The sequence below is a fragment of the Abramis brama genome (assembly GCF_963993115.1).
Source record: "Abramis brama genome assembly, chromosome: 3".
Taxonomy (NCBI): domain Eukaryota; kingdom Metazoa; phylum Chordata; class Actinopteri; order Cypriniformes; family Leuciscidae; genus Abramis; species Abramis brama.
In genome coordinates, this window is record NC_139965.1 from 30,117,586 (window position 1) to 30,145,570 (window position 27,985).

Consider the following 27,985-nt stretch of genomic DNA (forward strand, 5'->3'; position numbering starts at 1 on the left):
CGACAAATAATCATAAGCACAAATGAGCATAAGAGACATCAAACTTTTAAACAGATGGAGATGTGTTAGTAGCCAGTTGTAACTTAAAACTCAGTACTTTCGCTGGCCATGTGTAAGACCGCAGCTGTGGGAAATATTTGAAGCGAGACATGCAAACAACATAGATATCAGAGAGCATGCAAAAGTATTTGCACTTAAAAGTCGAAAAAGATGGAGTGTACATGCATGCAAAGAAATCATCAGAAACATTTTCAAAAACAACAGGCAAAGAAATCAGGGCCACCCACTCAGTAAGCAACAATTCAGCTTTTAATGAAATATTTTCTCTTGGCACAGGTCTGCTATTAAATAAATAAAGCAATTATTTCCATCCATCTCTATAAACTAAAAAAAAACAAAAAAAACATGAAAAATTGTTAGGAAAGTCACAAATTATCTGTACTAGAGTTCAGGTGAGGCATGAAATGCTACCACATTGTGTTATTTATATACAATCCTCTCCAAGAATCACTTTCTTTGAGTCTGAGGGAGTGTGTGTCGTCCTACACACTCACTCACACCAAACAAAAGCACAACATAAATTGAGAAATGTTATAGGTACAAATGGCAATAGCCGATCATCTGGATAAGCGCAGAATCGGTCTAAAACACTGGTATCACCACAGTGGCCAACTCATGTTGTATTTACAACCATCAGGCCACAGCTGATCCCATCAGACATCTATACAATACCAGTGTTAAAAGATAAACAAGAACACTGCAGGACATTCATGAAATATTATTATAAATGAACCTACTGCCTCCTGTGCATTTAGATGTTTCGCACGAGTGCCGTTTTTAAACTTTTCATTTACTCATGAAGCCATGGGTTGGTTTCAGCAGCAATAAATGTTTAAGTAATGGTCAGAATCATTTAAAATGGTAACATCTCATACTATCTCGCTGTAAAGAGAAAATGAGAAAATGAGAGGGAGAAATAAGCTCCACAGCACACATTCATTCCCCTGCAACAGCGAGACTGAGTGAAGGTTACTAGCTGTAATGAGACCACCCTGAAGTTGCAGGTGGGTTTTCCAGAGCCTCGTGTAGTGTGATGCTCTCACATTTCCACCATCCTACTGAGCAGAAGAGTCAACTGATCTGACTCTAAACATTAGGAAAATGAACAGGTTCTAACCAAACATAATGAACACGTCTCGTCACTGACAAAATTCTTAATTTTGTTTGACTGCTGTCCATGTTGAGGCCAAAAATCGAAAGTGCCAAACTGGTACCACATGGAACTAAAGTTGTTGTTTTTAGCATTAATATGTGTTTCTGTGTTTAAAAATCAAAGAAGAGAGATTAAATCAATTATATCTGACTCACTTGGATTATTAAAACACCTGCTGTGAGTTTCAACACACACACACCTCCTTGAGTTTGAGCGAAGGCTTTTCTGTTTCGTAATCTTCCGTAGGGCTGGTTTCAGATGCACACACACTCATTAACTCTCTGTCAGTGGGGTATTGGTGAGTTATGGGAGGACTGGAGACTCCTAGGCGGCGATACTGTCATCCTGCCCCTGAGGAATGAGACAGCTGACACACACACACCCTCTAGGTGACTTGGGATACATCGAACCTAAAATAGATTCATAATGTACTATTTAAATGCTGTTTTAAACTGCTGCAGGGAGCAGATGAACTCCAAATCAACCAGACTTGTTTTCTCACTTCAGCCAATAAGTGAGCACTCCTGAGCTAAAGGCACTACCATACAGTCTACAAGATCCGAATTTAGTCTGAGGACATATTATTGGATTCTGAAAGAAATTAAACAGTCCCAAAGGTAATTCTCTACCAAAATATCCTTACAGTTCAGTGGTTTACTGCTCATATCGTCTTGTCAAATCAATTACTCAAACATGAACAAATTAACCTGAGAAATGAAAATACTATTTTTTTCCTTGGCAGAACAGTTTCCTTTACACTTTAGAAGGTCAAAATATGACAACTTGAATTCTCTTATTACTGAACTGATAATAAGGAAAGGTTGAAACCACAACTAAACAAGCAGAAGATATAATATTATGTATATATTGGGTCAAACAATATAAACTCTATTCAAAGTTTCCCAATCTTTTGATTTGACTTGCCATAAACATGACAGGAATATGTTTTTCAAATAAATTATTTTTTAACAAATTTCAGAACATTATTATACAATCATTAGAAGATTATTTTAAGATCTCGTATTGTATGATACACATAACACTATAAACTCTGATACCTAGTGGTCTTACAATGCAATTAGCTTAAAGTTACGGGGACAGAAAAACACACAAAAAGAACAAAAAAAAAAAAAAAAAAAAAAGAATATAAATGTTTCAGTAATAGTTTCCGTAATAAAGCTTACAATGGATTTAAATCCAATACATCTCAACATAACTGCAGATTGGTGGCATATTAGAACATACAGACAAATAAAAATAAAATCTGAATAATAAAAAATTATATCAATAATACCGATAATCATAATAATACTAGAGGTAGCAGCTGATTATGATGCTCTGTTTTCTTCATGTAGATTGGTAGAGTGTAGTTCTCATTCTGTCTTTCAACAAAGTCCTCTCTGACGGTTTGAGCGTCTTTACAGGCTCTGTCTGTACATGTGTCCTGTATTGCATTTTTACAGGTGTTGATTCAGATCTGTTGTTTCGGAGAGAAGCTCTTCATAGATAAAGTGTCTTGAATGCAATGGCACAAGAAGTGCTTTTCAAGTGGTCTTCAGTGGAAAAAAACAAACAAAAAAACAAGATAAGTGTAAAAAAAAAAGACACCTTAGGCACACAAAGAGCAGATCCCCCACCCACACACACACACACACACACACGTGCACACACGCACACACACGCACACACACACACACAATGTAAATTACAAAACCAAGGAATTGTATTCCTTCAAAAGTGGTTTAACTATTTGACAATTCTTCATTTAACAGGGCTGACCCCCTTTTCAACCAAACAGACCAATCAGATAAGCATTATTAAAAGTGAGATATCGAGGGAGGGAAAGAGAGAAAATATGTGAAGCAGACGGAGTGAGAGAGAGAGAGAGAGAGAGAGAGAGAGTGAGAGAGTGAGAGAGAGAGTGAGAGAGAGAGAGAGAGAGAGAGAGAGAGAGAGAGAGAGAGAGAGAGAGAGAGAGAGAAGGGAGATATAGAGCACTTATGTAGAATGTAAACCTGTCCTAAGCTGACTAGGCCTACATCAACACACATTCAATCCAACACACATCACCTCTCACACACACTTATATATACAAATGTGAACACACTGTCTGCCACTTTGGCATGAACATGATGCCTTGTGTCCTTCTCAGCCTCAACGTGACCACAACCAAGAATATTTAAGATAATTTGTTACATGTTCCTTGTGTTTCTTCTTATTTATAAGAGGTTTCACTCTTCAGGACTGATAAAAGTGATGATAGTGATGATGATGTTCATGATGATGATGATGCTCGTGCCGCTGGACCACCTGAGCTAGTCCTCCTTCATACAGCACCAGACTGGGCAGATCCCTCACATGCTCTTTCTCCACTACCGGGCCGGACGTCACGGTCGGCCCCAGAGCCCGATAGTGCAGTCCTTCTTTAGGCCTCTGCTTGTGCCGTCGGTACGGGCCTGAGCTTTGGTGCGGAGGGGTCTGCTTGGGGACCGCTGGGGGAGGTGGCGCTCCTCTCCTCATCACCCGACCAGCAGAGGCCTGAGTGGGCGGTGTGCGGTGCGTTTTGGGGGAACGGACTGCATGTGTGTGCCGGGTGAGGACGGCAGGAGGATCCGTAGAGATGGTCTGTGAGCGCCGATGGTGAGCGGGGTAAACGTGGCCATTCTCGGGTTCTTGTGATCGTGAGCGTGTCTGATTGGATGAACGTGTGGTGTGGTTGGGTTTTGCTGGTTCTGTGGCAGGAGCTGCTAAAGAAAGCACAAAATAATTATTTTAATTGTTATTATTATAACTATGTTAGGTATTCATCACCACACACACAATATATACAGTACACTACAAATGCTGGATCACACAAGACAGATCCAAACTCCAGGTGTAAGTAGGGCCTAAATGATATTGGCTCCATTTATGTGATTAAGATCTTACTTGTTCCAAAGCGGGATGTGTAGTTTTCAATGCCGGCCAGGTCAAGGTAATGGTTTCTTCTCTCCAAGTTCTCATCCACACAGTGCCGCTGGCAACCCTGCTGGTTGTGGTGGTCAGCATGGTAACGCCTAATACAACAACACTGTGTTGAAATGACTGCAAGTACATTGCTCTGATTGTGTTCATATTCTTAATAACCCCTAACCTAACCCTTAAGTTTATATTCTTAATGTTTTATGTAATTCCAGACACTAATGTGTAGTGTAATAAGTTAATTTCATAATTACCTAAGAAAAGCTCTTGACTTTTTCTCTGAAGGCTTGGAGTCCTCAATGCACTTTTCTCCCTTGTGCTTGGGATGGGGAGTGTCTGATTGAGAGAGAGAAAGAGAGAGAGGAGGGGGGGGTCTTTATCAAAGTGAGTTGCACAGCATCACACACACGCACATATATTGCAGCAGCTTTAAAGACCAACCAAAATAAGAAAGAAACCTTTGTTCCCTGTTTTCCATTTACTTTGAACGTTCATAAAAGAAGGAAAAAAAAAAACAATGCTTCATTTATTCTATTTTGAACCTCAGGCCTCATATAAATCTAAAAAACACACACTTGTGAATTTGCATGAAGACAGCTGCTGTTCAAAGACTCTTCTCTTTCAAGTACATGACGGGTATAAATAGCCCAAATGACAGCACTAAACAAACAGAAACACTTCTGTTTCTTCAGAGTACTTTCTATTCACCATCACATTGTTTTTTACCAAGTTACACAGTAAGAAAGTGGCTAAATGTGGATATATTTATTTTTCAAACAGCAAAAGACTTTCAGAGAGGGATAAGATAGTACTTTCCAAAAGAAATCCAAAAGCTCAGGGCTGCAGAGGTTTGTGTTGTTTCTCCCTCTCATCTTCTGCCTTTGACTATGAACTCATCTTACAATATATACAATGACATGGAAGACAGGGAAAAGGAGGAAGGCAATAGTGTAGGTGGTAGACAGCCAAAAATTCTGTCATTATCTACTCACCCTCATGTCGTTTCATGTTTTTTCTTTTTAAATGGAGCACAGAATTTGGTATTTAACAACATGTCTAGGCTGCACTGGTCCAAAGAAAATTAGACTGTGTGGCAAGCTCAAAAAAGAAAAAGAAAAACATAAAAGTATCATGGCAAATCACACACTGCACCTATACATTTCAGCCTGTCCCTTACATAAACCTCTTGCACGGCTTCAGAAGACTCCAAATACAGTCCTATTGACAGAATTCTGCTAAATCTCTTCTTTTGTGCTCCATGTCATACAGGTTTATAAAAACATGAAGGTGAATAAATGATGACAATTTAATTTTTGGGTCTCCCTGATATTGCTCAGAAAAATATCTCTTAATCATGGAAAACACACTCTCTCTGTGTACCTGTGTTGGTCTGGGTGACGTTCCTCCATCTCTGGCTGGAGTCTGGGGCGACGGAGAGTTTCACCCTGAGGGTCTTACTGCTGCTGGGGGAGTGATTCACTGATGAGTCCACCACCTCATATATAGTGTGCAGTAGACTGGTGATGTCCTGGACATAGAGAGATAGAGAGGAAAAAGAAAAGACATTAAATTAAGAGATCTTCACTGACACGAGACAGTTGATTAGTCTTTTATATGCTGTGCAAGCCTTTACGTGATATATAAGATACATGCATTATTCATAATTCATACACAGGCATGTCCATAATAACGTGTTAATCAGAATCTCCATAGCCTCAGGGAGGGTAAACAGATCCTGATGGCAGTGGAGAGCACATGTACACGCAAACATGAAACATGCTATACATCTGAGGCTATTTAGCATGTGAAAATGAAATGTAAATGCAGAGCAACTATGAGGCTGAGGGAATCAGTGAGAAAGTGAGAGTAAGAGAAAGTTGTGAGAGATGAAGTGAGAGATGCAGAGACAGGACAGAGACAGTGACACGGTGGACAGAGAGCAACATCCATTTATTGTGTCCTGTTAGTGATGTGTTGCTTGGCTTTCCCATGACAAAAGACATCAGTCACTGTCCTTACTGCGCAGAGGTCTCAGACGTCTTACCTCTCTTGTGACCTTGCCGTTGTTATCGAAGTCGTAGAGGGTAAAAGTCCACTCCTGCCTGTTATCTTCTTCAACTGACACAGCGCACTCCAACTCCTGTTTAATAAACAACAATGATAATCATTGTTTTAGTAACACACACATTCAAATAATATTTTCAGTTTCCTGTTTTCAGTGTCACATGTCCCTTCAGAAATCATTCTAATGTGCTGATTTGCTGCTCAAGAAACATTACTTATTATTACTTATGCTTAATATTTTCATGGAAACTGTAATACACTTTTTTATTCTTTATTGAATAGAAAGTTTAAAAGAACATCATTTATTTGAAACAGAAATCTTTTGTAACATAATAAAATGTCTTAACACTTTACTGCCACTTTTGATTAATGCAGTAGTCTTGTGTGTGTGTTAGAGATGCGCGGTTGGCGGTTACAGCCGCGGACTCCGCGGATAAACCGCGGATCGGGCGGATGACGTGACGAAAAATAATATTTTAATTCAATTCGGGCGGGTGGCGGGCGGTTGAACCAATCAAATGAAAAATATTATGTATACAGCAATCAGCGGATGGCGGGCGGGTGCGGTTTTGAAAATTGGTCAAAAACGTTGGTGCGGATGGATGGCGGACGGATGATGAGTTTTGTGATGCGGTTGCGGATGAAATAATAGCCCATCCGCGCATCTCTAGTGTGTGTGATTAATATATGTCTTCAAAAAAAAAGACTGACCCCACATTTTTAAAAGGTAGTTTTAAATGCCCTACCCAGTATGTATATGTGTGGTGTATACTGACCTCAAACTGTAATTGTTTGTGTGGGTCGACGGTGGCAGAGCCTTCAGTGTCCTGCATTCTCTCTTCCACACTGCAGCTGTCAGTCTTCTCAGGGGGCAGAGCCACTGCAGAGGGACAAACATTCACATAATGTTGAGGAAATCTGAACTCAAGATATTTCTTTTTTTTTTTTTTTTTGTCCATAATGCAGTCCTCTTGGCCCTATAATGACATCTTCTGTATGTAGCATCACACAAAAGCACAAATGTGTTCAGTTACAGATACTATTGTAGAAATGTGCAATTCATAATCAGCTATCTTAATAAATTATTCAAAAAGTGAACGATTACAATAATGGGGTTGATAAAGCCAGTAATATTTGGCTGGTCAAGTGATCCAATGGGTTTTCACAGACCACTGATGTGTCTTCATCTAATTTGACTGTACATAATTTTGTTCAAACATTGTTCAAAAGTGCTATCCATTTCTTAGTGTTTTTTCAATGAGGAAAATACTGAAATGCACCTTTTAAGAAAAAAAAATCTTGTGCATGTATGACAGAAAATAGACAGAAAAGGGAAAGAGTTAAGTCAGAATGCAAGCACCTAGTTATTTTTTAATCCAACCATGTCATCTACTGCAGTCCAGTCACAAATACTGGAGACAGTCACACAGTCGTATAGTATAGTAATAAATCACACTTTATACAAAATTTGCTATCTTATCCTCAATGTTAAACTCAGAAGTACATGTTCCTCTACACACTTTGTTAGAGTCTGGGAAGGCATTAATTGACATGTGGCACACACGTTGCTCATGCCCAAATCTCAATTCAGTACCATTTTTTGTGCAAAGGCAGTGCTTTCACAATGGATCGCCTGAAAGCATCCTTACAAGCGAGCCAACAACAACAACGATGGTGAGGAAAAACTCTCTAAGATGTTTAGGTAAGATGATGAAGAATTGAGAGGAACCAAGACAGCAGATGTAAATGTAAGCAAATGTAAGCAGTTTAAATCAAAACACATAGTTTCGACATCATTTACATTAAACGGCACTGGGTTCTTGCATGTAACTTTGACATGCCAAGTTTAAGTACAACTGAAATTTGGGTTCTTTGGCTAAAGGCAAGATTTTCAGTCAATAACCACTTTGAATTTTGGTCTGTAGCTATTATACAATTTTGAATATAGTCATATGAGGTTAGGTTTATGGTGCATTTTTACAGGGGGAAAAACGTCATACAGGTTTAACCAAAAGACGTCAGAATTTTTGGGTGAACTATCCCTTTAAGAGCAGACTTCGGGAAATCAGCTATATGCCTGGATAAAGCTGCAAGTATAAATGCTTAAATAGACTAACTTCTGACATCACAACCTAAGGCCAGACTTCAGAAACATCCCCGATAATCCTAATTGTGTCTATGTCTGAAAACACAAGCAAATATAAAGTGAGAAAGACAGAGTCTAACAGTGGCCGTTCTGAAGTAGAGAATGCCTGTCAGGATTAATCCTGAACTCAATACCCACATTTCAGAGGCAGTTTGTCTCTTTGTGTACTGTGGGTAATAAGACAGAGATGTTTTAAACGAGAGCAGATCTAACGCAGCTCAGTGAGGACACGGCTCAGCACCAGGCTGGGTCCTGCAGGCTAAATCCTCCCCCCTGCCCCAAATCCCTGTGCTTTGAAGTTCCATTCTCAAACCTTTTGGCCCAGGATCAGTCCGTCTGTAAAACAGAATCTCTAATTAATTAAGCAAAGTCAAATCTGAAACAGTGTTTGTTGTACGAGCCAAAAGGATAGGCAGACACAACAGTATCTCTCTCTGTCTTCTCTCTCACTCATTCACTTCTCCTCCGCTGATCCGCTCAGATCAAAGAGGACCTGTCTTGTCCCTCTGCAGCGAGAGGCAAGGGAGGATGAAAACAGAAAAGAAAAGAAAAGCACCAGAGGATGAGAGCAGTCGTACCCGGGGAGCTTTTACAGGTTTTTTGGAGGGAAACAGCGTCAGATCAGGGCTTTTGATCAGGGCCAGAAACTCAAAGGCAATGCTGAGCTCCAGGGCCAAAGCCTGCTTGCCAGCCAGCTCACAATATACAGGGGCTGTTTATCTAGAGGACTAACAAATGGTCACAAAAAAACTACACACACACCATACACACAAAGGAAGTGCTAACTCTCACAGCAGTGGTCAAAGTCCTGCCCCACAGAGTGATGAGACAGCCAAACCCGCAACAGAGCACTGGTGACGGAGCTTAAATACAGCGCTATACAACACAGAGGACAGCTTGGCGGCGTCCCAAACGTGGCTTTGAATCTAAAGGTTCACCTGGAGTTCACAACAAACTGTGAGGTGACTGAAGCCGAGTGTGTTTCCTCAGCATGCATGTTTGATACAGGCTAAAGTGCAGTGAAACCTTAACAACAAGTTATCATTTCATGTTGCTAGGTCAAAAAAAAAAAAAAAAAAAAAAACTTGCCTAAACCTTAGATAAGAACCTTGATCCCAATCAGATGTTTTCATTACAACAAATGCAGTTGGAATACCGTTTCTTGTTGATAAATCTTTTTAATTTAATTTGCAAATTATGACATCCTGACCAAGGACTGATGACAAATCCAGAAGGTTTGGGGAGAAACTACAAAACTACATCACTCCCATTAAAATCAAAGAAGCTGTTTACACTCCATTGTTTTTTTGTTTTGTTTTTATCAAGAAAGATTAAAAACTTTCTTTTCCACAAATTTAAACAAACTAGTATACAAATTATACTAATATCTCACTTATGTCTGTGTATATGTCATGTGGAGATGTTATAGACACATAAACATATGATTAACAAAAAATTGCACATTTTCACAGATCCAATAAAAAAGGTGCCAGATCCAATTCCAGAGGTAACAGATCCAGTACAATTTAACTCCTGACTATGAGGCAACCATAACACCAACAACACCTTAGCCAATCACATCTCTCCTCGACTCACCTTTGTCCCGCACAGATATGAGCGAACCACTTACAAGCACACATAAGCTGTAAATGTTGCACAGGATTCTGACCTTGCTGTAGCCTTTTGATCAATCAAATGATTCAATAAACATCACAAGAAAAGAATCATTCTGTGCCAACACTGTGACTTCAACCAAACCCTTTCTTCTCACCACCATAGTGATAACATAGATTTAATCCAGGGGGAGAAATAAAGAAACTGCTCTTTATATGCAAGAGAACATCAGTTGCTAAGAGGATATAGTGAGATAGTTTACCTTCTAAACGATAATGTTCATCGCTGATGCCCTCAGCATAACCTTCATCCAGTGGGTCCTGCAGAGACAGAAAGGAAGAGAGCGTTAGGCCTCTTCAAAAGAATAAAATTATAATATGAAACTTCTCAGATTAGAAAGAATGCCAAACTAATGCAATTATAGTATTTGAAACAACAACTGAACGTATACATATTTTGGTGCTTTTGTGCAATTTGTATTATGAAGACAGGAAATTGATGACAGGACATAATGCAGACTGGATTTTAATTTGCATCCCCCACACGAGCACCTCAGCATGGGTGCGAACCGCTAGACAACACCTCCAAAGACTAGATGGAAGACATCACAGATAGAGTGAAAAACCTAGAGTAATTCTGGAAGTGTCTCATCTAACATATTAAACCATTCTACCCATACAACACAACACAACACAACACACAAGCAGCAGTCTACAACATTTCTGTCATCTTCCAAACCAGAAATCAGTCTAGAAGAAGACTATTGTCTCAACACACCTGCTACCTTTGTCTCATTTTAACACTCCAGCTGTCTGGATACTAACGATTCATTTCTCTGGCCAAAAGACTGACCCGACAGCATCCGCTGAAGCTCTGCAGCTGCATGTGTGTACATGTTGTTTTTCTGCCAATGAGGGGATGCTTTGTCTTCATCCACACTAGACAAGCACACTAAATGTCTTGCTGTAGTGCCTCCAGCCATACACTGGCCGCTAGAGACACAAAGCCGCGCACACAAACACACACGTTCACCATAATGCTCGAGAGGTTAGCCAACAGCATGCGAGGGGAATGCGCTAATTATGCGTTGTCTGGATGATGGATGAGATGTATTATAAATATGACTTCTTTTCAGTCGGTTGAAATGAAAACCAGTCAGCAGAATTTCTCCTACTATTTCTCTTTAACATTTTTCTTTCTCTCTATCATTCAAGGTCAAGTTTGGCTAAAGCACTACTTGGCCCTTTCAAATGAGTGTGTTTGAGAGTGTGGATATGTGTTGTTAAGCAGGACATTGAGGGCTGTGAGAAACTCACTAATCCCTGAACTTCACCTCTAAGTGGCGTTTAGCACAATCACTGTGGCGTCTGTCCGCCCCTCTCAGTCACTCTTAAAAAGCTCTATAGAGTCCACCAGTCTCCACCATATATTAAAACCTCTTTTCTCGTTTCCCTGCTTCTGTTTTCTCACCCCCCACCCCACTATAGGTGAAACCATCTTGCACAGCCCTTACAATAATACAAATAATAAAATTAAATATATTTAACAACATTTTGGATTTCACAAGCCCAAGGATGTTTCACAATGCATTACAAAAACAATAAAATACGATTAGATGCATAACAATGAACAAATTAATGAAAATATTTGAGTTTTAGAAATACAGAGAGATTAATTTAACATATTGGTAAGACCTGAGAATGTGAGTACTAGGGATATATAGGAATGAAAAATAAATGCAAATAATAAATTTAAATTAAATTAAAATACATAATAATAATACATTTTGAATTAATTATTATTAAATAAGTTATGAATAATTATCATTATTGTATATAAAATATTACTTTTTTTTTTTTTTTACACTTATTAAAATGTTAAAAATATATAATACTATAAACACCATGGAATTACCCTGGTACATGTCCATGTTACTTTTTAGATCCAGTCACCTTTCAAGCAAATAGTGGAGTTTGTCACTACATGGCACACGGACACACTGTACTACAGTGACCTTGACCACTGAAACAGACCTTTTTAATTAAATGACATCTTTCTGTACACTTGCCAGATAACATCAGAGGTTAATTGGCTGTGGAGAGTGTAATCAAAAGAGGCTGATCTCTCTTCACCGGTGTAATGAGAGGCTGAAGTGGGATCTGTACACACTGCGTGAGGGTGACCATGTGCTTCAGGTCACTCACTAATGTATGGAGACTAAGTGCCATTTATAGCGCAATTGAAAACTCACTGAGAAAAAAAGGGACAGAGTTTGCGTGCGAAGAGTTAGAGAGAAGTAAAGAGGATTTGATTAAAATAATTATCTTGTAATTTCACAGATTAAGTCTTGTGAGCAAAGGTGGGCGATCTGACAAGATCTGATAAGAGTAATTTTATTTAACTTCTTTAACACTGCATAGTCTTCAGTGTGTAAATTAAACATACATGTATTCTTATTAAAGGTTCTTTTTAAAGGTAAAGGTACAAAAGTGATTCAATCAAGACCAGTGAGAGATTTTCTCTCTTTAGTTGTTTGATTAACATTAAAGGTGGGGTAGGCCATTTTTTTCATAAACACTTTTTGTTATTCTGGTTGAAGTTGAATTAAGACTTCAGTTAAATTTATGCATTTCTATATCAACACTATCAACGCCGAAATTAATCTGCAGCTGTCAGGTGGTACAAGTAAGCTCTGTAACGGTACATTCACACGGGGCGTCAGCGTCAGCGCTTCCCATTGACTTTGAATGGGTGACGTCAAGCGTTGCCGAAAAGAATTGTGGATCCATCGGCGGCGCTTCACCGGCGTTGCTCGCGGCAGAAGTTGAGAATTTTTCAACTTCTGCCGCGAGCAACGCCAGTGAAGCGCCGCCGACGGAAGCGTCAGCCAATCAGATCGCTCTATGCAAATACAGTAGCCAGGCGGCAGCCAATCACGTTCATCCTGTTCAAGAGCAGCAAACTGAGGATAAATTTTAAAATGGAGGAGAAACTAATTATTACGGTGGGCAATCACCCGGTCCTTTATGACCATTGAATGACAATGAAGCTTGTTGTTGAGTTCCTGTCTAATTTCATTGGCTGACGCTGCTATGACCATGGCGTCAGTGCCAAACTTCAGCCACGCCTTCCGTCAAGCGTTGACGCTGACGACCCGTGTGAACGTACCGTAAGTCATTTACGTTCATTACGGCCCTATCTTGCACCCAGCACAATTGACTTTGTACACCGACGCATGTATCATTCCTATTTTGCACACACGCACAGCGGACTTTTCCCTCCACAAATTAAGGAATGAACTTGCGCTCCCGGGGGCGGTTCAGCGAAAAGAGGAGGCGCAAACGTTCCCTGATGCTATTTTGCAGGTTTAGAAAACAATTCCACCACTGACCAGGAAAAACCTAGTCTAAAGTCAGTGGCGCGTTGCGCATTTTATTCAAATGCTATTTTGAGGGCGCATGCTTGGCCATAATGTAGCGTGTGCACAACGCGCATACACTTTGATTCTCTCATCTACACAGAAGCAGCAGTTTTCATTTTTGCAAATCATAGGCTACATTATTACAAGGAAAAATATTAACACACGAGGGAAATCATTGTTGTGTCCATGAAGATGTGAAAAAATAGGCATAAATCTAGCTTACACATTTACCCAAATTATCATACGCCTGTTTAACCGAAGCTAATTTGGGTGGGTTTCTCCCATCCCCAATGTCACGCGTTTGATACTTGCGTTTCAGATCGTTTTGAGTGTTTTGAGATCTAATGCTTTCAATGCTAGCTTGCTAATGCTAGCTTCTCCAATATTGCCTACCCTACCTGTAATATAGAGACAGCAGCAGGTTTATTATGCTACTGTCACTTTAAGACCGAATGCAAGGATCCAATATACTCGTGCGTTTTCCTTCTCAACTGTTTATGTTCACTGAAGACATAAATGACTGTGTTTATGAGGATACTTGTAAAGGCGGGCATTCTGACACATTAGTATGTGGCTTTAACTGTTCAAGCCTAATTAGGTGGCAAAAAGAACTGTTCAGTATCAGTACCCACACGTTCTATGAGCAGCGGCTTCATGTGAGCACGTCTCTCAGACAGCGCTCAGAAACAATCTTTCCGACAGCGTGCACATTGGCTATAACAAAATGAGTCCTCATTCAAAGCTTTCATGATCATGCAGCACAGCAATGTCAGGTGAGTGTGTAACCATGATAGAGACAATAGTCTCTATCTTTACCGGTTGATACATTTCTACAGATTAATAGTGTCTACCAGTATATTGCCCACCCCTACTTGTGAGTGACATTTTAAACAGAATGAAAAAAAAAAATCTGAGAGAACTTGTGTCCTGTGACAAACTCCTGGTGTGAATACATTCATATCCATATTTGTTACCGTCTTGTGTTTATACATGTTTATAACAGATGGAACAATGACATTTGTGCTGTGGGTATTTTGCCTCAGCAGCATCATGAAAAGGCCTGTGAAACATAAACAAGGGCTTCACTCAATCTGTGCCAGCAACCAGAAACTCTTTCCCAGACACCATGTTTCACACTCTGTGGAAAACCAACTAGATCTTTCTGTTTTAACACAAGCCAAAACAGGAAAGAAGAGAAGTTTGAGTACTTTACTACAAATGGATGGCCACAGAACCCAGTGCAACATTACTGATTTGCCATAACACATAAACACATCAGTGGAATAAGCCTAAATGAATCAAGAATGAAATAAAGAGATCAAACTAAGAGATACAGAGCAATGCCCGGTACACATTGTGTGATTTGTACAATCTTTCCCAGCTGAAAGATGACCAATTTCTCTGGTCGTGGCTCCTAAACGATGGTCCTACGTCATACAGTGAGAGAGGTTCAAAGAAGGCTGTTGTCACGGTTTTGCGACCAAAGATATCCTGCGATCATTTTCTGACAGTGAAAAACAATGGACCAATGGGGCCAGATCATTAACTTGAGGGCGTTGAGATACCAATGAGTGTGTATATGCTTAATACTATAGACTTAATGCTCCTCTAAACAAAAATGTAAATAAATAAAAAGCAGTTCTGAATGACTTAATCCTCAATAAATTATACATTAATAAATGCAAGTTTGGTCCACAACAGAAAATACCACTTGGCTAGTGCCCCCAAGGAGTTGGAGACTCCTGGGCTAGCTGTTTTTAACGAAACGCATCTTCTTGAGGGTAATTATTTGTGTGGTCACCCCCAAGTGTCTGGACTGGCACATTAATATGTAAGGACCAGGGCCGTATAAATACCGAGGTCCTTGCTATAGTGATCCTGCTATGGGGGTTCGGGGGCATTTCAATCAAATGTCAATGCAATACTTCTGTGTCCAGAGGCAAATGAGCAATTTATATGAGCATCAAATATTGGTTTCAGCAACTTGTTGGACTAATCTGTTCATTTAATGGTTCAATTGTTCACTCATGAAGACAGTCACTTGTCACCACCTACTGGCTTAATGATGCAAGTTGCGCAAACACTCCCAATGCTGATACTGGTGAAATATAACATATTCGAGGACTATACAAATATTAATATTTATACAGCACTACTATTATGGCATTATAATTAATAGGTGTTTGTGTTGTTAAATTGAGCTTATATTATCCACTGTAATTAGCAAAGAACATTTATATGTGTTAAATAGGAATACATTGTAATAATGTTAATCTCATGGGCACAGTATACAATACCTGCTCTTCCTCTCTCATCTCCATCACATTCTCTCTTACTTCTTCTCGCAGTCTCCTAATCTTTGCCTGTATATCTTATCTTCCCAAGCTGAGCTTTGATTGATACAGTCTTTGCAAACTGATTGTTTCTGTTACTCGTTCAATACTTTTATTGTAAACAGTTGTTTGGTTTAGCTACTTACATCTCGAAGGCCAGACTCGCACTATATGACCTTTAACTGAAAGCGTGTCGTGAAGCGTCGCGCTGGAATTCGCGCTCGGCTCGCACCTTCTGTGAACATGAAGCCCTAAAGCCTACTTTGGACCTCAATGGTGCGTACGGCCCTGGTAAGGACTATGAAAAAAATACACAGGGAAAACTGCAAAGAGAAAGCTAGGAGACTTCTCACCCAGGTTAAGTATGGGGATATGTGTCTTAATTAGATTACTCATATGAATGTGGCCTTGTTCATTTTGTCATTACGGTATGTGTGTGAATGCATGTATGTGGGTAAGGGAGTGTTTGTGTGTGAGTGTGTGTGTTGTGGAAAGTCCCACACAACTCTGTCTGTATTTTCTGTTTGCTTGCCACGCCACAAGGGCTGATGGACAATTTACAGAGCTGATGACAGTTCTGCATGATCATGGGCCAGACGCACACACCCACACATAAAACACACAGACAAGATCAGTCGCCAAGCCTTCACTACGCCATAGCCTTGGAACGTCATCAAACCCTGGAAAACTTAATTAAGACCGTCGACTCTCTCTCTGTCGCCTTCTCACTCCTTCTCTGTCACCTTCGGTTTTCACACTCACAGACCAGTCCTAATCATATTAAGACCAGGAATAACAGATGGAAGGCTTCAGCACTGTGAACGGCAGCCAACCAGAACCACTCCATTTTTAAGACAATTTAAGCCCTCACAAAGACACATGCACCTACAGGTGCCATATTTCACCAGCGAGACAATCAACCATGAACATATAGTCACGAGCGCTGACGGAAAAAGACTTGCAACTGAATTCCTGATTAATCTTCTGTGTCTGTTATCTTGCTTAAGCGTATACGGTTACATGTGCAGGATCTCTGGAGAGGGGATGTATATGCTAGCACAGCCCCCTGCACCGAGGGCATGGCAAAACCGGCCCTCGCTAGCTACGGGCCAATCCAAAAATGACTCCCTGTACTCCCCCCAGTACCCTACATACTTTCCTAAATGTGAGGATGAAAGCGTCTGGAGTGCAGTGACCTACATAAGCACTTCATACTTTATAATGAGCAGAACAGACAACCCAGACAACCTGAACTACTGACTGGAGTGTCAGTAACTGCACTCTTAAAGGGACAGGTCACCCCAAACAAAATATATTCGGTCATCATTTACTCATGTCATTCCAAACCTGTATGAATTTATTTTTTTATGTCTTTTCTATTTATTTATTTTTATTTTATTTTTTTGGAACATGCAATGAAAGTAAATGTTTTGAACCCCATTCACTTTCATTGTATGCACAAAAACATCCTTCAAAATATATTTATGTTCCACAGAAGAAAGAAAGTCATGTGTACGAGTAAATGATGACAGACGTTTAGTTTTTGGATGATATCCCACACCGACCAATAAATAAGGCGATGTCTTGCTGCCTGTCTTGAATTTTGTGGGTGTCACACTCCGATTAAGGCTGCTAAAGAGGTAACAAATTAAACGACTCCCTCTGACTCTCGGATTCAGTGTCATATATTGTAACACCCCATTTTGGCAGCTAATCAATGTGAAGAAAGAAGCGCCGTGCAAATGGAGACAATTGTATCAGGATTCAAATCATGGAGTGACTTCACCCTGTGCATGCGTGTGATATGTAGCCTATTTGTCCCTTCGGGGCTTGCCGTAGAAAGTGTGTGTTTATGTGCGCCGGGAGCGCTTGTCAGCTTCAGAGAAAAAAAGATTTACATCCTATAAACAGATTGTTGACACAATTTTCCTTATTTAACTATTCATTCAAGCTTAAGCGAATGCCAGGAAAGCGCTCAGTTACACAGCATTTATGACAGACTTGTGATTGTTAGATTGCAAACAATATAGCTCATCAGTTCTTCAGTGTGATCTGGAGGAGAGAAAGAGCACTGTTCACTGCCAATGCCATGATATCCCACCACACCTATAAGAAAGTCAATTGGGCCATTAACTCAGCAGTAGGGCTGCACGATATTTGAAAAAACTGACATTGCGATATTTTGTTTTTCTGTGATATATATTGAGATATGAAAAAATTATTTGCACCCTGCCTGTAAATTCTCTATACATCATGTAGGCCTATATATGTACTCTGTTGCTGATGAGAGATGTTGGCGATTGCACTATGGACAGAGTAAACCGCCTCCTTGTCATTACTAACCTCTAACTTATAACACTACAGAATGTATTAACTGAAGTCAATATAGACAATCCAAAAATAGACAAAAATTTTTTTATTTTTTATTATTATGAATACTTTGGGAAAAAAAGGGGGGAGGGGAGTCTGCTTTTATGTCCACACCAATATCAAAATCAAACCTAAACCCTTCGATTTTGACTAAACATCACAACTGATCTGGTGTAGAGAACAGAGCAGAGCGATTTGCAGCAGATGGACTGTTAAAGATTTTAGCATACAGTCTGTGTGTAAAACAGCAGTTGATTCAATGTTTCAAGCATTTTATGGTTACAAGTCCTGTTAATCGTATAACCGCCCTGGCCCTGGCACAAAATGCCCATTCCATGCATCCAGAATCCAAACACATCCTGCTAATTTACTGAATCACAGGTTTCTAAATCAAGGCAAGCTGAGCAACAGAAATGTAGTGGATGGTTGTGTTTGCAAATCCATGCTTCTGTTCAGATGGTTAGCTTACCTCCAACACAGGATGGAAAACACCACTTTCGTCTCAATACACACCTCTCATCAAACAGCCATAAGGCCTATTTATACTTCTGCGTCGAACTCACGCCGTAGGTACGTCGTAGGCTGTGTGTAGCGCGCGTACCCTTCGGCGTACCCTGACGTGCACCTCTCCAAAAACTCAACTCTACGCGGACGCAAGCGCTGTGATTGGTCTGCTAGGACCGCTCCCTCGGGTTTCACACGCTCCCACTGCAAGTATAATTCCGCGTCAACGCGGACAAGGATGCAGAAGTATAAATGAAAACCAACGCGTTGCCTACAGCGTAGAGGCTCCGGCGTAGGTCCGACGCAGAAGTATAAATCAGCCTATAGTCGAAACAAGGGACAGATTAGAGAATACTCATTCAGCAAAGAGGAAGAAAGAGAGAATGAGCTGAGAAAGACAGTGACTACTTCAACCAAAACAGTGGTGAAGAAAATTTTTAGTCGTAAACATTACTACATAAGCCCACAAATAAACTTGTCATCACAGTCATATGACCTTTCAAAACATATATAACATACCTAGTAATTAAAATAAGCATATTTCTGTCATCAACAAACTGCTTTTGATGCAATGAACAGAACATATTTAGATATAAAATTAATAAATATCATAGCAATCACACATAATTTATTTGTAGACTGTAAAAAATGTTTTGTCGGGTAACCTAAAAAACTTGTGTTTACAGTACGCACAACTCGCACATATGCCTTGACTTTTTTTGCACTAATCATTAGTTGACCCACAAGCTGCCGACATTGGCTCGGGCCATTGTTTAACAATAATAATAATTTTAAAAAAGGAATACGAAATAACAACAAACATCTGGAGATGCAACAATAGATGCCCATGTTGACAAGCGTTTGTGTGAGGGGGTTAAGAGATTCTCAAAACTAGAGATTCTAGTTTAAAAGAGTACAAATAAATTTGTATTACTTATACCTTCTGGAGACAAATAGCACACTATGGACAATGATGAAACTTTCTATTATGCATGCATTGAATGCCTGTGTTTGTGAATGCTGTTAAATGGAGTATACATTGCAAGACTATGCATCAGAAAACATAATATTCATAAAGTCAAATAAAGTGCATATGTGTATGCACATCCATGTGTTAATTGTGTGAAGTACGTGTATGCATGTATTACAGTGTAGGCTAAAAGGCCATGTAAACAGGTCAGTTGTGTGGGGTTTATAGATGTTGAGTTTGGCTAAGAAAGTGATTAGCAAAACACTGCTCAATACCAGCTACATTTGGCAGTCGCTGTGTTTGGAGTAAGTGTTGTGTCTTGTATCCTCGAAACTGGTGATTAGACCGTAACCTTGCATATGCATCTGTACAGTTCATGCTCTTTTTTATATTGTCTTTGCAAGGTGGACACAAATAAATCATTATGGTGTGTGTGTGGGCAGCTGCTTGTGTCCGTGTCTGTAGAGGCTCCTTAGTAATTTCTCAGATGAGATTAACATTGCAAACATTTCCTCACACATTACCTCATCCACATCAAAGTGCTCTATGCTTATGTCACCACACACTTACTGTCCACAGAAACACACACACACACACACACACACACACACACTAGCCTTTCTTACTCATTCTGTCACTATAGAGATATGGATATCATATCGACTAGTTACAGAGATCTTAACAAATGCAGATTTATTAAACTGGATGCAAGCATGATTGTGTTTATCAAGTATGTTTGATCGTGTATTTTGAGCATTCAAAGACCATGAAATGACTTAACAAATGCAGTAGTTCATATTTAAAAAAAAGTTGGGGCAGGATGTGGGCAGTTCCTCTTTCTTAACGGAGAATGTAGGCAGACGTTACAAATACAGGAGCTAGAAGGACACTTTTACATCCCAACACAGACTATATGACTAAAACAACAGTCAGTATCACTGATAGACTCAAGAGAAAGAGGTTGTTGGCAGGATAGTTAGTGAGAGATAAAAGCATCAATCTTATCACTTTGTAGGCAACAACAGGACACTTATTGAGTTAAAATGATGCAAACATAGTACTGGTGAGGCTATGCTCTCATTTACTAGAGACACCTTAAAAGCATGAAAGCTGCAGAGAGAGAGAGCGCGCTTTGAAGCACTGAAAATGAAGCAGCGCTCCCCGTTTGTTCTACTCTCTCTTCCCCTTAGGTGATCCCTCCTTTACCCTCTCCCCATTTCCCCTCTTCCTTTTCTTTTTAAAGGCAGAGAAAAGGAATAACTAAGCTGCCCCAAAAATACAGAGAAAGACTTTTCAAACACTGTGTTTGAAACTCCAGCCTGTTTCCTCTCTGAAGGACTTTAAACACCAGAGTAACAGAAAGCTGGAGATTTGTGGAAGTCAGAGATTTATCAAATCCTTCAATATGACTATTTCATAAGTACTCTAAACACAGATAGACAGCAATAAACTTATGAATTAAACATGGTAACAAGAAAAATAAATCCCTGCTATTTGTTATTACTGTCTCTTAAAAAGTGATAAGCTAACAAATACAAAAAAAATGATCAAAAGAAATTTGGGATCAGTATGATCTTAATGTTTTTGAAATAAATAAGTATCTTATGATCACCAAGACTGCATGAACTTGATTAAAAATAATAATATATTAATGTTTTATTGTAAAATATTATTACAGTCATTACAATAACAGTTTACTATTTGAATATATTTTAAAATATAATTTATTCCTGTGATGGCAAAGCTGAATTTTCAGCATCATTACTTTAGAGTCACATGATCCTTCAGAAATATGCTGATTTGGGGCTCAATTATAATTATAATCAATGCTGAAAACAGTTGTGGTGATAAATACTTTTTTAAAACTGTGATACAATTTGATGATTTTAAATATGTTTGTAAATACATACTAGTAGGCTAAATGTTTATTTACAGATAGCAAATCAAGTATCTCATTCTTCCCTTTGAAGTACGGAAGAAACATAAATGTGTCAGAGAAGCTGAATAAATAGGGGTGTTGAAGAGATTGGAATAACACTGTCCTCAGCTCTGCTGCTTGTGCCTGTGGTTGAGTGTGTGTGTATGTGTGTTTAAGGAAATTTGGAAAACACAGCCCAATTCTCAGCTGTTAATCCTGGCAACTCAGTCCACACATTCCCACCATGCACTTTGATCTCTAGAGCACATCCGGACAGACGTGCTTTAATGCACAACACACACACACACACTTTCTCTCTCTCTCTGATGCACCTAGCCAGGCGCCATCCTAGCCTCCAGCCCACCCCCATGACACACATACCTGAACACTATTTTTACACACATACTTACATATATGCAATGCATTACTCATAGTTAAATGGAAAAACACATACAAAAAATGGGGCAAACCATTTAAATCACCTACAACTGAGATGACTACAATGCTTTCCATGTGTACTTACAAGCCAGCATTGCATGTCTACTAACCAAGAGTAACTCGAGAAGAAAGTCTAGTCACCTTAAAGCTGCCTTTCAAGTTCCACATCTTTTTACAGGTTATCCCAACATAGGCTGATATTCCTGATACAGACTCATTCATAAACCTCAATGAATGAATCAATGACAGTCAATGCATTTAAATAGTTTAATTACAGTATAAACAATAATCTGTCTTTTTAAAACGTAATGCCAGCACTTAAGCTCAACTAAAATAGTGCCAGTACGTTTCTTATTACGTTTCTTATTACGTTTCTTACTAACAGACCTAGATAATGTGATTGTAGTTCCGCTTCGCCCAGCATTTATACATTTTAATGAGACTACAGTTGGCCTTGACGTTGTGAAGTTTGGGGCCACTAAGAATTTTTTAATAATTAATAGTTTTATTCAGCAAATCGATCAAATGTGACAGTAAAGACTTTTACAATGTTGCTAAAAAAATCCTATTTTAAATAAATGATGTACTTTTGAACCTTCATCAAAAAAATCCTGAAAAAATGGGTAAACCTACACATCACAGAAAACATTCTGCATTTTAAAATTTTCAAAAAATTGCAAAAAAAAAAAGTATGTTTTCCCCATGAGGACCAAAAAAAGATGTCCCCGCAAGGTCAAAAATTACTGGTATCCTTATGCCGTAGGGTTTACCAGGTACACATACACAAACACACACAAAGTATGGAAAGGAAATGTGCTAAATGTTTTATTTCCTCAGTTCTGAACAGACAGATATGTTTCAGGATGCAAGAAAAATGGAGTGAGTTCAGTCTGTAGCAGTAATGTTAACATTAAACAATGTCAAATACTTGATAGAGTAGATGACAGAGCAGCCACCAGCAGGTCCCTTTACTATTCTGGTCCTGGAAGAACTCTGTTCCCCTCCTCCCTTCTTGTCTCTTATCCTATTTTCCTTTCTCATAGGAGCCCCTCAACAGCCCTACACTGGAGCCAGGTGCTGTCTCACTCCCCGGAGGCACCCTCTTCCCTTTTCTTTCTCTTTTAGACAGAAAAAAAACATGGCTTTTCTCTTCCGCCCCCACCCTCTGTCTTTCAATCTCTTTCTGTCATCCTTTCTTAACCAGCCCTGGAGAGACATGGTAAAGCTGACGTCTAGAACAGAAAGAGAAAAAAGTCTAATGGTAAGTGTGTGACAACTACACTTGAAGCTTAAAGTGAAAGAAATACTTTGGATATTGTGAAGGGAATAAAAGAGACAAAGGAATATAGTGCATACACTGTCAGTCTTTGTGCTACAATAAAGAAAACTCTGAAGTAAAGACAGCAAGAAAAAGAAAAAGTGTGCATGTTGTCTGGAAGGGTTTAAATAGTGATCTTTGGAATCCCAAAAAATTCCCCAAAAGTTCTGAAATTCCTGAAGAAATAATTTTTAGAATTACAGTTCTCTGTTTGATCTGGGCTTCAAAGTGTTTGGTCCCTGAGTGATACTACACAGAGTGATACAGAATGCTTTCAAAGTCATGATCAAGCCTGGTTTATAGTTGACCTATTGGCCGCTTTTGACTGTGGCAGAGATTATGTTTAAAGCTGTGATGTCTGGTTTGCCCTAGTTTAGAACTGCTGTGCCAACTGGTTTCAGAGTGGTTTTCAAAAGCCACATTTCAAAGCAGTAACATCGTCTGGTCTTGGCACTTTGATTCTGACTGATTTTAGAGCTATGATGTTGAGTTTCTTCTTTGATAGTGTTATTCGGACAGGTTTTAGCGCTGTGGTGATAACTTTTTTAAGAAGGTCTGGTGTCCGTTTAATGCTGAGGTTTACTACAGCTTGGCAATGGGACTAACACACATAAACATGACTGTAAGCCCCACATTGATAAAAGCTGCACCACATGACAGAACACCAATCAATCAGTTTTAAAGGAACAAGAGCATCACTGCAATGACTTTAGACCAGAATACAAAAAAGTGAAACAGTAGGTCTGAAAAGCTGCATAAAGAGGACAGGAAATGATGGAGCTAGACTTAAATTTACTTTCCCACATGAGAACCAGAGCTCAACCTGCTAACAGCTAGGCCACAAATCTGACCCTCACCTCTTTTTGAACAAGACCCTATAGTGCAATTTACAAAAAGGCACAGGACCAATGCAAAGTAGACTGGAAAATGGGCAGTTCTACATAAGAAAGTTGTGTGTGTGAAGGCTAGTTAACACCGCACAACACAACACACTCATCAAACAGGTTCCTGACTCCGACTCCCCACCATCCATACCATCTGAACCACATTAACAACACAGACACACACAACTGTCCACACAGCTGCTATAAATAACTAACTCTCCAGGTAGCCTCTATTAGTCCCAGTATCAGCCTGCTTTTATGAGTGAGGTTCATGCTTTCTTCATGCTCAGGGAGTGAGGTAATTCTTCTTCAACCAGTCCATGGCTTTTCTCAGCAAGAAAGAGAAATCTTATATAAGTAGATTGTTTAACTTAAGTAATTACTTTTGACAAGTATATAATTTATAATATATGTAGTATAGTATCAACACGTCATGCTAAAAAAAAATCTCTGATTCAGAAGATCAGGAAATAAGTGGTGGCTACATTAAAGCTCAAGAAACATTAAGCAAACAAATGAATAGATAAAATAGGAAAAACACATTTTCAGTAAAAACTCCACACACTGATCCAATCAACATTTCTCACTAGAATAATAAAAATAATGGTTGAAATATTCTCAAATAGTTCACTTGCAATCTAAAAAGGGGGAACCAACAAAGGGATGCAAATCCTCCTTCCAGCTAAACCAGCCTCAAATTTCATCACTCCATAAAATATTAAACTGTTCTGGAGATTCTTTGTAATGTCAAAACAAAATAAGTATTTCGAAATAAATATTTATGATTTCAAACACCTTCTCGCCTTCTCTCATTCTTTCATTCCATCACTCCATTAAGCTTATGTGATTAAAAAGATTGTTCAAATGTTTGAATTCTTTCAGTAGGGATCCTTTCCCAGCCTGGACAAATCACTTCACAACAAATGGGAAAAGACACACTCCTCAGTACTGCTATTGTTTCTTAAACTTCTCATTAGTACATCAGAAGAAAAACAAGCGGGTATTGTTGGACAATTCCTGGTTTATTTGCAGACTATCATATTGATGGAATGAAATGCAAGGCAAATGTTAAAACAGAACACTGTTTGGCTTTAAAGTTAAGTGTGGTGAAATCCGAATACCTAAATAAACAACAGGTAAACCAATGAAGTCATTTCAGACTTTGTAACTGTTGTTCAGTGCATTATGATCTCTCCAGCTACAATAAAACCTCCTTCTCACAGTAATAAACATCAAACTGTGTGAACTTTGTGCGTTCCGTGCACCTTAATCTTATTTTCTCCCCTTTAAAACACAAGAGCTAAAATCCACACTTCACAATTTTGTTGCAAAGTCTTTGTTTGCAGTGCAGTATTATGCATGCCATCTTACATGCCAAATCACTGTTTATTGCCATTACTTTCTTAGATATTTGAGAAGAAATCAAATGCATTTCAGCATTTCTCCAGGAACATTCCTGATTCTGAAAGTTTGTGTTGTGTTTGGAAGTCCACATATGAGGATTGGGTTTTAAGAGGCTGTGGCTGTACTCTCCTGCTGTTTAATATTTCCCCTCTCTCTCTCTCTCTCTCTCTCTCTCTCTCTCTCTCTCTCTCTCTCTCTCTCTTTCTGTCACTCTCAGCATTTCTTGCTATCTCTCCAACCCTTAAAAAAATTATTTCGAGACTCCACAACAGCCCTTGACCAAAAGAGGCTTACTCCGAGGTATTTCCAGAGGATTTCTCCTCTCCAAAACGACAGTGCTCTTATGTGTTTACTAGGATGCCAAATCTGAGACAGACTGGCCCTCCCTCCACCCCTCTCTCTACTTCACAATACAGCGCTGTCACCAGCCTGTCAGCCTGCAATGCTTTCAACCCGCCGTGATCTATTACCTACAGAGAGAACTTGCATCTGTTCCTAGCCCTCACACAGTTCTTCCCACCACGTTCAAATAAACCATTTACCCATGTGAGCCGCCAGTGAAAAGTTGATGCGCCTTTTGTCTAAGCACGACTGCTATAACAGTTTCCTTGTTGGGCAAATTCAAGATTCAAACACACAACTTTTTTGCTTGCAATATAAAGACATTAATATTCAAATATATACTTTCAATACACGTTCCGCCTTTAAGATACCAAACGTATTTAGGCTATTTATTTACCCATTGATATTTCCCCTCAAAATGACAGCCTGAACCTGTTTGGAAACCTGATTTCACCTCTTCCTATCATTCAAAGGAATAACAACACAAAATCTCCTCCTCTGGCTTCAAAGGCAGCAGCTGAAACCGTGGAGAGCGTTTTAACAGACATCATTAAAGGGAAACGTGTATTCAGAGAGTGTTTCTCCTTTAATCACGGCTGGTAATAACGCCGCTGGCTTTCATAGTTGGGCTCAAACTGCAGAGTGTTCACAGAGAGTAAACTATTGTTCTTGACGTCACAAAACAATGCCAAGATCGTTTTCAAAGCGCGTGAATTGGGTGGTCTAGTAGCGCGTGTGGCCTCGAAACAACGATCATACTGCAACGCGAATATTACCTACAACCGAATACGGTTAGCTGTCATGTAATATTTCCATTAACGTTTAACTTCTATTCAACATCGACATTCAAAATCTAGCCTACACTCGCGCAAAGAAAAAATTACTAAAATAATTTTAAGTGGTCTTGTGATATAATAAATACATTTTAAAATGACAAATATTCAATTTAGTTTCTCAATTAATTCGAGGTCATAAAATTGCATAGAATTGGAATTCTTTGTTTAACATCATTTTAGATCAACTATAGCACGTCACATCGCAGGACACCGCTAAAACTGCTCGATATCATGTCAACTGCCCATAAGCAATTAATGTAGATCAACAGAAAGAAAAAGAGTTGAATTGCGACCGTTGTAAACGATGTTGTCTTTATCACAACAAAACAAAGTTTTTGAACAGTTAAAATACGAACTTTCAACTGCAAACAGCTTGCTTGCTTCAAAGTGCGCAACATTTCTCCATAAAACTTAATACCCAAACAGTTGATTCTCGTGTCTTTGAATGCAATAAAGAGCGAAGGCGAAGCGCAAAGGTCACTTAGTCCAGCTTTCTGAAACTCCAAAATCTTCACACGTGTGATAAAGAAATTATTAAAGCCGTTGACGTACCCGTGGAGACAGTCCGCAGGTATTTTTCTGCTGGCAGTCCTGCTGTTGTGCACGAGAGCTCGAGCAGTAGTACTTCTGCTTAACCATCCAGTCGTCCAGTCCTTTCCTCGCCAAACATGCGTTAACTACAAAACTATCGCCTAAACAACAAGAAAACACAATTTATACATATGTTTACAACTATTACAGTCTATGTACCAGTTAAACAGTTTTCAAATATAGTTTCTAACGCTTTTCTTTTTGTTTTCGCCAAATGTTTAACGGTGCTGCTTTGTTTTATCAATAAAATAAAAAGCGTTATTATTTGTATAATGAATAAGTGTACTCACCTTCAGGACTCTCCCTCGCTTTACAAATAGCAGCTTTGAAAAGGAAATATATGTCGTATAAATGTAAGCTATTACTCGAAAGAACTATATGACAAGTGCTTTAAAATCAAAGACTTGCTCTACAACACCAAAGAGATGCCGTCTTACCATGTTTGGAATGAAGTTTACCCATTTCTCTGCATCGGAGAGCAATTGAGAAACATCAGAAATGAAAAACAATCCAGAAGGAATGCGATATTTGTGAGCGTCCGTAAAGAAGAGCGCGCGGGCTCCGTACACATCCAGCAACGGCGGAGGATCGAGTGATCTGCAGCTCCAGCGGACGAGACGAGAGGCGCTCCAGCCACTCAGCGAGCGTGATTGACGCC

The 27,985-nt window shown here is 39.3% G+C and overlaps 1 protein-coding gene across 3 annotated transcripts; it reads right to left on the reverse strand.

The window, feature by feature from the left end:
- Positions 1–291: 291 nt before the first annotated feature.
- On the reverse strand, positions 292–27,922 carry nkd1 (NKD inhibitor of WNT signaling pathway 1). Of its 3 annotated transcripts, none has more exons than XM_084107680.1 (10): positions 27,765–27,922; positions 27,618–27,650; positions 27,289–27,428; positions 10,261–10,318; positions 7,015–7,118; positions 6,219–6,314; positions 5,555–5,702; positions 4,429–4,510; positions 4,142–4,269; positions 292–3,957 (listed from the first exon to the last, which is right to left on the reverse strand). In XM_084107680.1, exons 1-10 carry the CDS (start codon positions 27,787–27,789, stop codon positions 3,452–3,454), a joined length of 1,320 nt encoding a protein of 439 aa, XP_083963806.1. In that variant the 5' UTR covers positions 27,790–27,922; the 3' UTR covers positions 292–3,451. The 3 variants fall into 3 exon arrangements, with proteins under 3 accessions (XP_083963806.1, XP_083963805.1, XP_083963807.1); XM_084107679.1 differs by having other exon boundaries at positions 292–3,960; XM_084107681.1 differs by lacking the exon at positions 27,618–27,650 and having other exon boundaries at positions 292–3,960.
- Between the last annotated feature and the right edge of the window lie 63 nt (positions 27,923–27,985).

Bases quoted from the DNA above. Each gene is read 5' to 3' on its own strand.
- nkd1 (XM_084107679.1), bottom strand. From the start codon at position 27,789: ATGGGTAAACTTCATTCCAAACATG. The intron at 27,651-27,764 runs GTAAGACGGCAT...TCCTTTTCAAAG, and splicing joins TAAACTTCATTCCAAACATG to CTGCTATTTGTAAAGCGAGG. The intron at 7,119-10,260 runs GTAAACTATCTC...GTCCCTCTGCAG, and splicing joins TGAACATTATCGTTTAGAAG to TGGCTCTGCCCCCTGAGAAG.